The 12,475-nt window shown below is 40.1% G+C and overlaps 1 protein-coding gene across 1 annotated transcript in view; it reads left to right on the forward strand.

The window, feature by feature from the left end:
* LOC136882297 (zinc finger CCHC domain-containing protein 8 homolog) overlaps positions 1–12,475 on the forward strand; it is a 154,651-nt gene that overhangs the window by 95,576 nt on the left and 46,600 nt on the right. Inside the window, exon 6 of the mRNA XM_067154867.2 lies at positions 5,784–5,967. Within this exon, the coding sequence (XP_067010968.1) occupies positions 5,784–5,967 (184 nt within the window). The remainder of the gene's footprint in view (positions 1–5,783; positions 5,968–12,475) is intronic.

Below are 12,475 nucleotides of genomic sequence, written 5' to 3' on the forward strand. Positions count from 1 at the left end.
GAATGAGCAGTGTGCACACCGAAATGGAATAACCACAAATCTACTTCGTTGGCACAGCAGGGGGAGAGGTAATACTACCACGTGGCGCGTTCCGGCGGACTTGAGCAAAATAAAATAGCTCTCGCGGACCACACACACTCCATGTGGATGGGGGACGCAGGCGAAGAATACACTCACGGTATCCCCTGCTTGTCATAAGAGGCGACTAAAAGGGGCGAACTAGGGATGTTTGAATTAGAACTATGAAACTACTTATAATTAGTACCACCACGCTGGGTTGCTTTTACTTGTGCAAAGTACCACTCTTATGAGCGACACCATGGGTCAGCCTTGCCTATGATTAGTAGCCACTATGTGAGAAACACCGCTTTTTGAATTCTGGTCAGTGGATGATTTTGGACTTCTAAATTGTCATTACTTTTCGTCTCATTTTGTACCATTAGGGGCCGATGACCTAGATGTTAGGTCCTGTTAAACAACAAGCATCATCTTAAATGGAATGATGACACAGGAGTGTTAGCGGCTGTCTGCGGCTTGGTCATTCTACCTTTGGAACTTCGAACTGTTAGATCGACACTGTTGTACTTTTCTTTAAAAGTGAGAAAATGTGCTGTTTTTCATTTTAGCGAATATTTCATATGGCAGCATTACCTTTAATTGCGATATTCGTACTGATGTCATTGTAATGACCTGTATTGACTTCAGTTGGGAAAACTATAAGGCTAGTCTTTCTGAGAATTGTGTAGCGAAGCACGGGTACGATACAAATAGCATTGTGCTTCGCATAATCGCGCGGGCGCTTGGTGCAATATATTAATTTATGCATTTCCTAAGTGATGGCATTTAAGTGCATGACCGATTCATACGTGTGGAGCATGAGTTCATACTATTTTCGGTAGGCTTATCAGAGACCGATCATCTCACTCACATACTTCCTGTGTGGTAATAGAGATGTGTAATTTTTAGCCTTGTAGCCTCGTTATAGAAACAGTCAGGCTTTGAGACAATAAATGTTATAAATATATCATAATATTGTATTACGCAAGACATGTAGAATAAGCAGTTTTGACCAATTGTTTCTCCTGATTTCTCCTGATTTTCATATCAAAATCTCCTGATTTTTGGTTTTGTAAAGTTGGTAGGTATGATAGAGTCATAGGTTGTATTGCTGAAGGCTCCTTCTGTATCTAGAAATGCCACAAGTGCAATTTCTTTATATTCTAGGCGTTCCTCTAGTTTACAAACTAATTGGTGGAGTGCTACTTCAGTGGATCTGCCAGGTCTATATGCAAACTGATTTTCATGTAACGTTGAGTTCAGTTGCACCGTTCTTCTCTTATATTTATCCTGAATTTTCTCCATTGCTTTCAGCATGAAGGAGGTTAAACATAATGGTTTGTATGCTTTGGATTGGGCATAATTTGCCCTTCCAGGGTTACGTATGAATACTGCTTTAGCTTCTGACCATGATTTCGGCACGTACCTTAAAGCTAGACTAGCTCTGAAAAGGTCCATCAGGTTATTGACGAGTATCTCCCGTTCTGCCTGTAGGAGTGTCGGAAGTATCTCATCTGGCCCCGGAGCTTTTATAGGATGAAACATGTCGATTGCCTATTTTACATAGTTATGTTTTATTATTGTGTTGGCACAGTTCCAGTCTGCTCTTCGAGCTCCGGTCTCTGTTCCAACCGTTTCTTCTTCTAACATCTCCTCAGCCTCAGGAAAGTGACGCGCCATTAGTATCTCCAGCATGTCGCTACCCACCTGAGCAAATGACCCATCTGGTTTCTTCAGTGTCTCCACTTGATTTATATGGGTTGCTTTCAGAACCTTCTGGAGCCTTGCTGTTTCAGTGTGTGATTCCACTTTCTCACAGAACAGTCTGCAAGATTTTCTTTTTGCTTTCCGTATCTTTATGTTATACTCGGTGAGTTTCCTATGATATAGGTCCCACATACCATTTCTAGATGATATTCTATACAACATCCTAATCTCTTTTGTCATTTTGGTTAGTTTGTTGTTCCACCACCTTACTTTTTTGGTGTTTTTCTTTTCTTTGCGAGGACAGTTATGGAATGAATCTATAATGGCCTCTACTAATAGTTCCACTGCCTCATCCAATTCTTTCTGTCCTCTCATGTTAGTTGGAATTTTTTGTACAGCCTTCCCGAGAACTTCTCTGTATCTATCCCATTTAGTTCTTTTTGGGTCTGTGGACATCTCAATCCCACATAGTTCCCACAACGTTCCCAGTTCATTGCGGACCTCAAAAGGTCGCTGTCTTTGCGAAGCGCAATGAAGCACAGCAAGCAGTTCTTGACAACATCTCAAAGGACTTAGTTGCTCGTTTCTACCTCATTAGGATTGCTCCATTAAAGGGACACTGTAGTTTTTATTGAATTATTTCTACTACGATACTACATGAAGTTTTAAGAAGTGCAATAAATTAAGCACATAGTGTTTCAAGACTATTCTATTTTATAATTTGTTCTTTTTAAATTCACTTTATAGCATAAGTGAGCAAACCGGTTTGCATATGTTTTTATCTGTTTATGGCATACGACTCGCAAGTCTTTGACTGATTGAAAATATGAACTTAAGAGACAGTATATTTTTAACACAGTTTTATGTTGTTAATATGGTTTTAAATTGTGATCAATTTGACGTTGATAAACTTATATGACTTATTTTTTTCCTCGGTCCCCACAAAAACGTCCTAACCAGTTTTTACTGTATATTAGTCTATGAATTTGTTAAGTAATGGCATCCGATTCGCACGCATGGAGCATGATTTCATACTATTTTTGGAAGGCTTATCAGGGACCGATAATCTCACATACTTCCTGTGAGGGAATAGAAAATGTATAATTTTTAGCCTTGTAGCCTTGTATAGCAACAGTCATGTTTTGAGTTAATAAGGGCCAGTTGCATAAAAATCGCTAACTGTAGTTTAGTTTTGATCGAAGATCAGAAATGAACTTCGTTCTTTTCTCTGTGTGAGTTGTATAACACTAATCTCAGATCACTGAACCAAGTTCAGTGTTGAACTAAGGTCGACGAAACAGAGTTGACAACATCGCTAAATAAGAGAGAGATTTGCGATTGTATCGAATCGAGTTGTATCAAACTTGTGATTTAGATAGGAAGATCGACAATTCTCGACGCCATTCGACATTCATTTGTCTGCGATACGTAAATAAAGCAGCAAAATGGAGAACCAAGAGTAGTAAGAAGACGCGTACTGCAAATTTTAAGAAAGAGGAGAAAGATATGCTAATTGATATTGCGTTAGGACACAAGGAAATCATAGAAAATAAAAAAACCGACAGCTCCACTACGAAGTCTAAGGGGGAAGCTTGGAAACGAATAGCATTGGAGTACAATTCCAGGAACGAGGTCCAGCGGGAATGGAAGTCTCTCAAATTATGTTACGAAAACATGTAGAAGAGGCAAAACAGGCAAATGCCGAAGATAAGGTACAGTTATACAAAACGGGGGGCGGTCAGTATGTGCCACCTTCTTTAGACGAAAGTGGGCAAAAACTTATTGCTGCACTTAAGCCGCAGTTTCATCCCATCGTCAGCGAGTTCGACGATGATGTTGGCTTCCATGTGGAAGTCATCACTGCAGATCCCCGAATGTCCTTCAAGTTTTTTAGTGATAACTGAAGGTCAGGAATTTCGAGTAGATGAGTGAAATGGAGAGAGCGTGTGCAGTTCCAATCCAGGACCTTCAACTTCACTGCCTGAAAAGAGGAAGAAAGAAGATGTAAGGGAGACTTTTTATAAGAGGAGGCTCGAGTGTCTGGAAGAAGAGCATGCAGTGAAAATGAAGATATTGAACTTGGAACTAGAAATGAAAATGAAAGAATATCAGAAAAATGAATAAGCATTAATACCAAGTTTATAGTGCAATTAAAAGTTCAGAAATACCTGAAAGTGTTGTTAATCAGTGCAGTTCTAAGTGATGTGTTTTCTCTTCCATTTCCCTGATTTACAGCATGTTCAGGCAGTTCCTGATAAATCATCCTTCCTCTGAAAACAGCATCATCATCATCAGGAGTGTGATCATCTGCATTAATGGCCAAGGTATGTAATACAAATGTTGCCACTATGATAGGTGGAACTCGAAGTAACTTTACTGCTAGTTTAATTCTTTAACATGGAAATCTCCTTTTGACAACACCGAAAGACCGTTTGATTACTGATCTCGTCTTCCTGTGCGCCCTGTCATATGCTAGTTCTGAGCGGCTTTCTTCGTGCATTGTACGTGTAAGTAAATAGTGATAACAACGGTATGCACTATCTCCCAAGAGCACACCTTGGAGAAATTCTCCAGCTTCAAATTGGGCATGAATTCTAGAATTCCTAAAAATATTGCTGTCATGCGCAGATCCTGGCCACCTGGCAACAATATTTTGAAAACGAAGTTTTGAATATCAGACAGCTTGTACATTTAAGGAAAACCAACCATGGCGATTTCTGTATATTTCTGCATTGTTGCCACCAGGTGATATAATTAGTATATGTGTACAGTCTATTGCATCTAGAACTCCAGGAAAGTTGCAGATGTTATAGAAGTCTCGCATTACCCTTCTTATTTCATGCTCCTCAGTAGGCATCTTGATGAATTGAGGTTTCAGAGCTGCAATCGCTCTAGTGACTTTGTGTATAGTCCTACTTGCAGTTCCTTTATTGACATTGAATATATCTCCAATTACTATTTGGAAGGTTCCAGTTGCGTAAAATCTTAGTGTGAGAAGGATCATGAACATTGGATTCAGTGCAGGATTTCGTTGAGTTTGTGTCCTTTATTGTAGATGTAATCTTTGTTCTAGTTTTTTAACTACACGTTTTCCTAATCGAAATCTTATTTTAAATTGTCGATCATTTAGTTCTAAAAAGGGATTCTTTCTATGTTGAAACACGCGAGGAGTTCTTTGTAGTTCATACTCTCCATTCTCGGATGAAACATCAGAGTAATGTGAAATCTGAAAATATCATAACCTATAGGCCGTAAGCAAAAAACAGTAAACAAACAACTTGTTAATAGTAGGATTATTGTTCAAATAATTACAAATAGCATTACTTACCATTTTACTTTAATCAACAGTAGGCCTATTTGTTCTTTTTTGTTATTATGTTATAGACACCTAAACAGATTTATTTCCCACAAAAATAATAATTAATTCCTTCTGCTGAACTTAGTTCAACCAGGTTAATCTGAGAAAATTCACCGGTCAGATTTGATCTTCCATCAAGAAGACATGATCTTGGATTAATGTTTATACAACCAAAATTCTAAGTTCAGCTTGACTGGAGATCAGTTTCAGGTGGTTGAACTCAGATTAAATTTTATGCAACCGGCCCTAAGTGTTATAATATGTACCATAGTACTCCTCTATTGTGCAAGACATGTAGAATAAGCAGTTTTGACCAATTGTATCTCCTGATTTTTCTTGATTTTCATATCAAGATCTTCTGAGTTTCGGTTTTGTGAAGTTGCCAGGTATCTTAAAACTTTAATGTAAAAGTTTTTTCTCATATATTTTTTTATGTTTTTCATGACTAGTATAATTAAAATACTTAATATATGTACTCGATTATCATCTTAGTTTTGGATGGCCAACATACCTTCATATGATACAAAAGTCGGGTATGTAGTCTGTTTCACTGTTATGTAATTATATATTAAAATACAGTAGTGTTGAAAGTGTTAAGAACAATTTGTGGTCATGTTCCTATCTTTCTGTCTATGACTTATGTTTATCACTCTGTTGTTAGAACCACGAATACCTGGGCTACCCACCAATGAAGCCTGACCAGAGCAAGGAGGCGATGCTCTCTCAGCTGGAACCTAAGTCGGTGCAGGCTTACAAGAGAAGAAAGCTACAGCTAAACTCATCTCTCAAGAGCAAACTAGAGGAGTCACCTCAGCCTCTTGCCGACATGGAAGTTGAAGAGATAGGTACAAAAGTATTGTTATTAGTCTTCGTACTTAGATAGAGATAAGTGCCTAGTCTGGTGGCACCATGAACCAAACTCTTGTGACTCTTTCCTGCACTGCTTCAACTCTTAACTACAGTGTTCAGACACATCCACCTCCGAGATTATATAATGGAATTAACCCCTTGAAGGTCATGGCGCAATTTATTGCGTGTAGCGGTAAGTGCCGCTGTGCTTACGGCGCAATATATTGCGTGTTGGAATTTGAAGTGATATATGTTTGTAACTGTATGTCTTTGGACAACGATTAAAAAACGGATAGCTCCCTACATCTGTTGGCTATATTTTGAAGTCGTTAGGTTATTGTTATCTCCACGGGGAGCGCTGGAAATGAAATGTTTTTAAGCAGATGTCCTCAGCTTTAGCGAGTCAATTGCAAACAGTTGAACATGGTTGCACGAAGTCGAGCTGACTTGCTTACATGCGACGATACAGTTTGTGAAATTCTTATGAATACTGAAAGTGATTGTTCAGTATTTGAAGACAGTGATGAAGACGATGTAGGAGGTATATCTGGAAATAATTCAAGTGGCGTAGACTTAAGTGAAAGTGAGGATGAGGTCTTACAGCCGCCACGTCCGAAGTGAACAAATGTAAATAAAGTGCCTAGTAATCACAGAGTTTGGGAAGACGAGACTATAACTAACCAATTTATGCCAACTGCTTGAGCTTCGATGGCAGGAATTTAGAATGTTTCACTGACGAAAAATTCTTCAGAAATGGACATTTTCAAAAAATTGTTGTCCGCCTCTGTGGTGTAGTAGTTAGTGTGATTAGCTGCCATCCCTAGAGGCCCGGGTTCGATTCCCGGCTCTCCCACGAAATTTGAAAAGTGGTACGAGGGCTGGAACGGGGTCCGCTCAGCCTCGGGAGGTCAACTGAGTGGAGGTGGGTTCGGTTATGACCTCAGCCATCCTGGAAGTGGTTTTCCGTGGTCTCCCACTTCCCCTCCAGGCAAATGCCGGAATGGTACCTAACTTAACGCCAGGGCCGCTTCCTTCCCTCTTCCTTGCCTATCCTTTCCAACCTTCTCATCCCCCACCAAGGTCCCTGTTCAGCATAGCAGGTGAGGCCTCCTGGGTGAGGTACTGGTCATTCTCCCCAGTTGTATCCCCGACCCAATGTCTCACGCTCCAGGACACTGCTCTTGAGGTGGTAGAGGTGGGGTTCCTCGTTGAGTCCGAGGGAAAAACCAACCCTGGAGGGTAAGCAGATTAAGTAAGCAAAAAATTGTTCCCTGTACCTTGTTTTGAGGATTATCATACCAAAAGACATTACTAAAAATGTTTTTCCACAATGTTTGTGCTCAAACTAGTTGTTTGATGTCTTGTTAACACACTATGTTAAATTCATTCGTTTCATTAAAATATAATGCCTCCTGAGGGTTGTTTTGCCAACATCTGCAATAACCTGAATTTTGGGGTGTGCAGTGGACTAAGAAACCTGACTCTCAAAGGGTTAATCTCATAATGGAACCGTGTTGAAGTTGATATATTGAAATTATAATTTTTATTTTATTTACAACCACCTATTCGATACATTACAGTATACTCATTGGATTATACTACAATCATGAAGTATCTTAAATAATGGGACATGGGAACTCTGAAAAGTGGTGGCAAAAGGGGCTCTGGTTAAGACGCAGCAGGTCGTTATGCTACTTAGGTTCCAGAATGGGTTAAAAAAAAAAGTAAATAAATGCAATGTAAATTTTAATCTTATACCAGTTGTATAGTATCATTTGAAGTAATTCCACATACTGTATATCAGTTGACTATATTTGTAAGTAGTACAGAGATAATTATAATTATAAGTAGTCAGGCCGTGATGCATCTACGCTGGTTGAATTCTTCCTTTCCATTGCAAGTGGCCTGTACATTAATGCTAGGGACGCCTTTTCTGTAAATGTAGTCATTCACATGAACATGTGGCTTCTGAATCTGTACATGAGTACAGTCTACAGTTCCGACAGCATAAGGGAACCTCAAACGTTCTTGCCACTTAGCCCGTGCTTCCTGCATCTAAGAAACATTTGTCGGAATGTTATCTAATAATATGCTTTCATTTCTGTTCATGTCAAAACCTGCGAAAATGTTTTTGATACAGTTCTCCGAGATGTCTTCACCAGCTCCACTCTGAAACACAGGGTCACCAACAAAACGCAAGAAGATTTGCATTTTTTCTTCATTTGTTAGTGCACCACCTCTTGTTTGTTTGTTTGGAGTGCTCAAGGAAATGCTCCGCTAACCATTCAGCATGCTCCTTGAAAATCCATAGCCTGTTTCCAGTCATCTGGCCGGGTCAGGAATGGAATGAATGAAGCGGTCAGGATAGGAATCGTGCCGGCTGCCAAAGCCTGTCGCACTCCTCTGGGGTAATGATTAATGACTGACAGATGAAATGTAATGATACTGGAGAGTGTTGCTGGAATGAAAGATGACAGGAAAAACTGGAGTACCCGGAGAAAAACCCTTCCCGCCTCCGCTTTGTCCAGCACAAATTCCACATGGAGTGGCCGAGAGTTGAACCACGGAACCCAAAGGTGAAAGGCCGGTGCGCTGCTGTCTGAGCCACGGAGGCTCTTCAGCATGCTCCTTACTGGACCTTTATAACACTCTGTAATCAAGTTGAGATCATTTTCTGCGAAGTTTATATAATTTTCTTTTCCGATTAACCACCACCATTACCTCTGCCATGCTATTGAACTTGACACTATCATTTGGAGTCACCTACTGAGTTAGCTCAAGGAAACATGAGCAGGCGCTTACCGGAAAGAGTGCCTGCTTTATCTTTATTCACCAGAAATCCGGAGCGCCCACTCTGCTACTCGAGCAACTGGAGTGTGTGCTCAAGGTCACAGGTCTGATGTGAGTGATTGCTTCCGACAGGCGGTTTTTATTCACCTCACTGCGAGTGCCTGCTCTAAATTCGCGAGTAAAGAGTGTGTGCTCATTTTTATTCACACCACCCATTATGACACGGTTACTCTTTTGATATGAGGATACTATTATGATCATATTTGAACTCAGGGCCCTGACCTAGTCTTTGTGCATTAATGGCTGATGATGTTCACTATGCCGAACGAAACATGTCCCATTATTTAAGATACTTCATGATTATACTACAATATTATAATGTATTGAATAGGTGGTTGTAAACAATTTTTTTTTTTTTTTTTTAAATCTATAATTTTAATACAATTTTAAATGGAAGCCGGGCTCAGTAACTCAAAGTTTAGAGCATTTAGGTTCCGTCCTTGCTCAATCCGGTGGTTTTTGAAAGTGTTTTAAGTTCACCTGAACAGGTGGAAGGAATAATTTGAAAATCTTCTCAACGTAAAAGGAAGTCTTCCTGGTGACGTTGCGAACAACCAAGCTCATGGGGAGGAGGAAAATGATGGTGAAATTATGCTTGATGGTAAATAAACTCCATTATCCTAAAGCAGCAGGAAAAGATGAAATTAGACCTCAAATGGCGAAGTGCTGTATAGTAGGAAGACAGAGATAAAATGGCTTCTTAGAGTAATAAGATTAGCGTGGAGTGTCAGTAAGGTACCTTCTGATTGGACAAAAGCAGTAATTGCACTTACCAATAAGCAAGGGAACAGGAAGGATTGCAACAACTATCGAGGTATCTCATTGATTAGTATACCAGGCAAAGTTTTCACTGGCATCTTGGAATGGAGGGTGCAATCAGTGGTTGAGATGAAGTTGGATGGAAACTAGTGCGGTTTCGGACCACAGAGGGGTTGTCAGGATCAGATTTTCAATATGCGGCAGGTAATTGAAAAATGCTATGAGAGGAGTAGATAGTTATGTTTATGTTTTGTAGATATAGAGAAAGCATATGACAGGGTATGAAGGAAAAGATGTTTACTTTACTGGGGGACTATGGGATCAAGTGTAATGAAAATTCACAGCCTGTTTCCAGTCATTCGACCAGGTCAAGGATGGAATGAATGAAGCCCCCATCTAGCGGTGAGGATAGGAAATCTGCCCGCTGCCGAAGCCTGTCGCACTCCTCTGGGGCAATGATAAATTACTGGCAGGAGAAGTGAAATGATGTTGGAGAGTGTTGCTGGAATGAAAGGTGATAGGGAAAACCGGAGTCCCTGGAGAGAAACCTGTCCTGCCTCCGCTTTGTTCAGCACAAATCCCACATGGAGTGACCAAGATTTGAACCATGGAACCCGGTGGTGAGAGGCTGGTGCACTGCCGCCTAAGCCATGGAGGGTCGGGATAAAGGGTAGTTAATCAAAATCAATCAAAGGCATTTATGTTAACAATTGGGCTGCAGTCTAATATCTTGGAACGTGAAAATAGGTGCAATGAGTATAGTATGAAAATCAGCTTTTCCAAGTCTAAATGTCAGTAGGTAAGAAATTCAAGAGAATTGAATGTCAGATTGGTGATACAAAGCTGGAACAGGTAGATAATTTTAAGAATTAGGTTGTGTGTTCTCCCAGAATGGTAGTATAGTAAGTGAGATTAAATCAAGGTGCATTAAAGCTAACACAATGAGCTCATAGTTGCGATCAACAGTATTCTACAAAAAGGAAGACAGCTCCCGGACGGAACTATCTATACATTGGTCTGTTTTCAGACCGACATTGCTTTTTGGGAGCGAAAGTAAGGTGGACTCAGGATATCTTAGAAGTAACAGGTGAAAGTAGCGAGAATGATTGCTAGTACAAACAGGTGGGAACAATGGCAGGAGGGTACTGAGAATGAGATAAAGGCGTAGTTAGGAATGAAATTGATGGATGAATCTGTAGGCATAAACCAGTTTCGGTGGTGGGGTCGTATGAGGCGAATGGAGGAGGATATGTTACCTAGGAGAATAATGTATTCTGTTATGGAGCGTAAGTGAAGTGGAGGGAGACCAAGACGATGGTGGTTGGACTCAGTTTCTAACGATTTAAAGATAACAGATATAGAAGTAAATGTGGCCTCAGCACTAGTTGCAAATAGAGGATTGTGACAACGTTTGGTAAAGTCACAGAGGCTTACAGACTGAACGCTGAAAGTCATAACAGTCTATAAAGATGATGTAAGTATGTATGTTAAGTACTGTGCCGTTCCCGTCCTAGAAAACTATGCCGTCAGGAGCTGGGTGTTAACGGTTCGTAAAGAAAAATAGGCTGATAAATAAAACTTATCATCTAAGACACAAATACCGTGGGTATATGAACGGTAACAGCAATATAACGACGTGAATAAGACCCCCTTTCCTTGATCCAGACCAATGGCCTAACCAATCCAGACCAATGGCTTTTTCAAAAGTAGTACCGCTGCACTAAGACTAGTTCTTTATATGAACAGTTGGCAGGTCTGTCCACCGCACGATCACGCCCTTCGCGAGACTCGAGTGAGAGAGAAACAAATGACAATGCAATCGTGCCTAGATGCGTGCGCTGGAATATGGTAAGTTGTTCTGAACTTTTGCCGCAGTTTTTTCTATCTTCATAGGATTTCTCGATGTATTGGCGGAGTATGACAGTGGCGGAACTTACAGGGTTTGATTTTTGTATCAGACTACAAAGTCTATTGTCCAGGAAACCCCAAATTTCATAACTATGATCGTCTTGAGATACAGTACCAGTATTTGTTTCAGACACACAGTTTTCACTTGATTCTTCTTCGTCCTCTTTGCAAAGCACGTCCAGTCCTCTCATTATGTACTGATGGGCTACCTCGAAATTTGTAATTACTCCAATGCTGCCTTCTTGAATCTTGGATCCAGTAAAGCAGCACTGGCAATAATTACATTCTTTTCAACAGATCCAAATCGGTTTTGGATACCTTGAACTAGCTCCTCTTTTAATGAACCTCCAACAGTCGTGTTAGTCATCTTACCCTTTAGGCTAATTTGAATTCCTCTAACCAATGGAATGACTTTTGACACTGTTGGGTACTTCTCTCCAGAAAGTTTCTGTGTCATTACTTCCATTAGTTTTAACAATGGAATAGTCTTCAACAACTTGCCATTGGTTGGCAGTTAACCCCTCAGCGCCGACCTCTATATGTGGTATGGACCTTCTTTTCTTCCGTAGCCGCCGACCTCTATATGTTTTATGGACCTTCTTTTCTTCTGTAGCCGCCGACCTCTATACGTGGTATAGACCCATGCATGGTTTCGCCTTTATGGCTATAGCGTGAAGAGTTTTGGAGTTATGGAAATGCAAATTGTTTTGTTTTAAAGAAGACATTTTCGGGTTTATCAGTGTTGTAAATAAGAAATGATAATCATTAACATGTAGTTGTTTTTGCAAGTATTTGTCAAGTAAGTCTGAGCACTAATCTCTGTTTTTTTTTTTAAGTCTGTTAGCTTCATTCTTTTCCACGGAATAAAATAAAGACACGATGATCTGAGAAGTTTGTCTTTTCGCATGATGTTCTTTTCTCTAATTTTACATTAAGAGTGCGGTTTATTTATTGTATTTGTTTTTATTTCTCAGCTTGTAATATTTT

The sequence above is a fragment of the Anabrus simplex genome, chromosome 10 (assembly GCF_040414725.1).
Source record: "Anabrus simplex isolate iqAnaSimp1 chromosome 10, ASM4041472v1, whole genome shotgun sequence".
In the NCBI taxonomy this organism is placed as follows: domain Eukaryota; kingdom Metazoa; phylum Arthropoda; class Insecta; order Orthoptera; family Tettigoniidae; genus Anabrus; species Anabrus simplex.